At 44.8% G+C, this 1,183-nt stretch overlaps 1 protein-coding gene across 1 annotated transcript; it reads left to right on the top strand.

Annotated features, from left to right (window-relative positions):
* Positions 1-73: 73 nt before the first annotated feature.
* LOC118745448 lies at positions 74-1,138 on the top strand. The gene has a single exon (XM_036478900.1). The coding sequence runs from the start codon at positions 74-76 to the stop codon at positions 1,136-1,138; it is 1,065 nt and encodes a 354-aa protein (XP_036334793.1).
* Positions 1,139-1,183: the final 45 nt, after the last annotated feature.

The following is a 1,183-nucleotide window of genomic DNA, read 5'->3' as shown; positions in this document are numbered from 1 at the left end:
ACGCACAATGCATCAGCTAGCTAACGATGAAGGAATAAAGTATCCCTAAGCGGTGGATGTGATAAAATATGAGATGTACGTAGACGATATTTTATCGGGGGGAGAATCTATTGAAAGGGCGCAGGAACTTCAACGCCAAATAATAGCCATGCTACATAGCGGTACATTTCAACTTCGCAAATGGGCGGCCAACAATCCGAAGCTGCTCGAAAACATTCCAACAGAACACAAGGCAACACATGGTGTGTTGCACCTCAACGCAAAGGAAACCATAAAAACTTTGGGCCTATCATGGAACCCAGCGACTGACAATTTCGAATTCAATCTAAATTTTAAACTTCCAAGTGGTGGCGCCACAAAACGGAGCATTTTGTCAACTACAGCGCGTTTATTCGATCCGCTCGGCTGGGTTAATCCGGTAATAGTTACAGGGGAAATCATCATGCAACAATTATGGTCATTGAAACTTGGCTGGGATACACCAGTGCCAGGCGATATACAAACTCCTTGGAAGCGGTTTATAGAGGAGCTACCTAATATCTCCCAAATACGTCTTCCACGCTGGTTGGATACTGGTGCCACTAATCCGGCTAAAGAGCTACACGTATTCTGCGACGCGTCTACACTTGCATATTCAGCAACAGCCTATCTACGAGCGCGCGATGATGGCGGAAAATGGTGCACCAGTCTACTACTGGCGAAGTGCAAGGTTGCCCCCATTAAACCGAAAATTACTATCCCACGAGCGGAGTTATGTGGAGCGCTTCTTGCAGCAAGGCTTGTTCAGTTTTTGCAGAGACACCTGCGCCTTCCTATCGATAATTCACGCATACATTTTTGGACGGATTCAATGATTGTTTTGGGATGGATTCGTGGAGATCCCAATCGTTGGAAAATTTTCGTATCTAATCGTATCAATAAAATTTTGGAAGTTTCGGAGGAAGGTCAGTGGCGATACGTTGCATCAGAGGATAATCCGGCTGATTGTTCTAGTCGAGGACTAAGTTCACTGAAACTAGCGCGATATCAGTTATGGTGGCGCGGACCATCTTGGCTGAGCTTACCAGCAAGTGAATGGCCAAATCACAATATTACTGAAAACGTTACTGTTAAATCTGAGGAATGTCAAGCGAAGTAAATCAAAGTCAATTTCAGTAGTACTGAGAAAGATCACATCCACCAC

This window comes from Rhagoletis pomonella, unplaced genomic scaffold (assembly GCF_013731165.1).
Source record: "Rhagoletis pomonella isolate Grant_MI unplaced genomic scaffold, Rhpom_1.0 Rhpom_scaffold_00009, whole genome shotgun sequence".
Lineage (NCBI taxonomy): Eukaryota > Metazoa > Arthropoda > Insecta > Diptera > Tephritidae > Rhagoletis > Rhagoletis pomonella.
The sequence above is the reverse complement of the archived record's forward strand: the minus strand, read 5'-3'. Positions and strand labels throughout refer to the sequence as shown.

Bases quoted from the DNA above. Each gene is read 5' to 3' on its own strand.
- LOC118745448 (XM_036478900.1), top strand. From the start codon at position 74: ATGTACGTAGACGATATTTTATCGGGGGGAGAATCTATTGAAAGGGCG.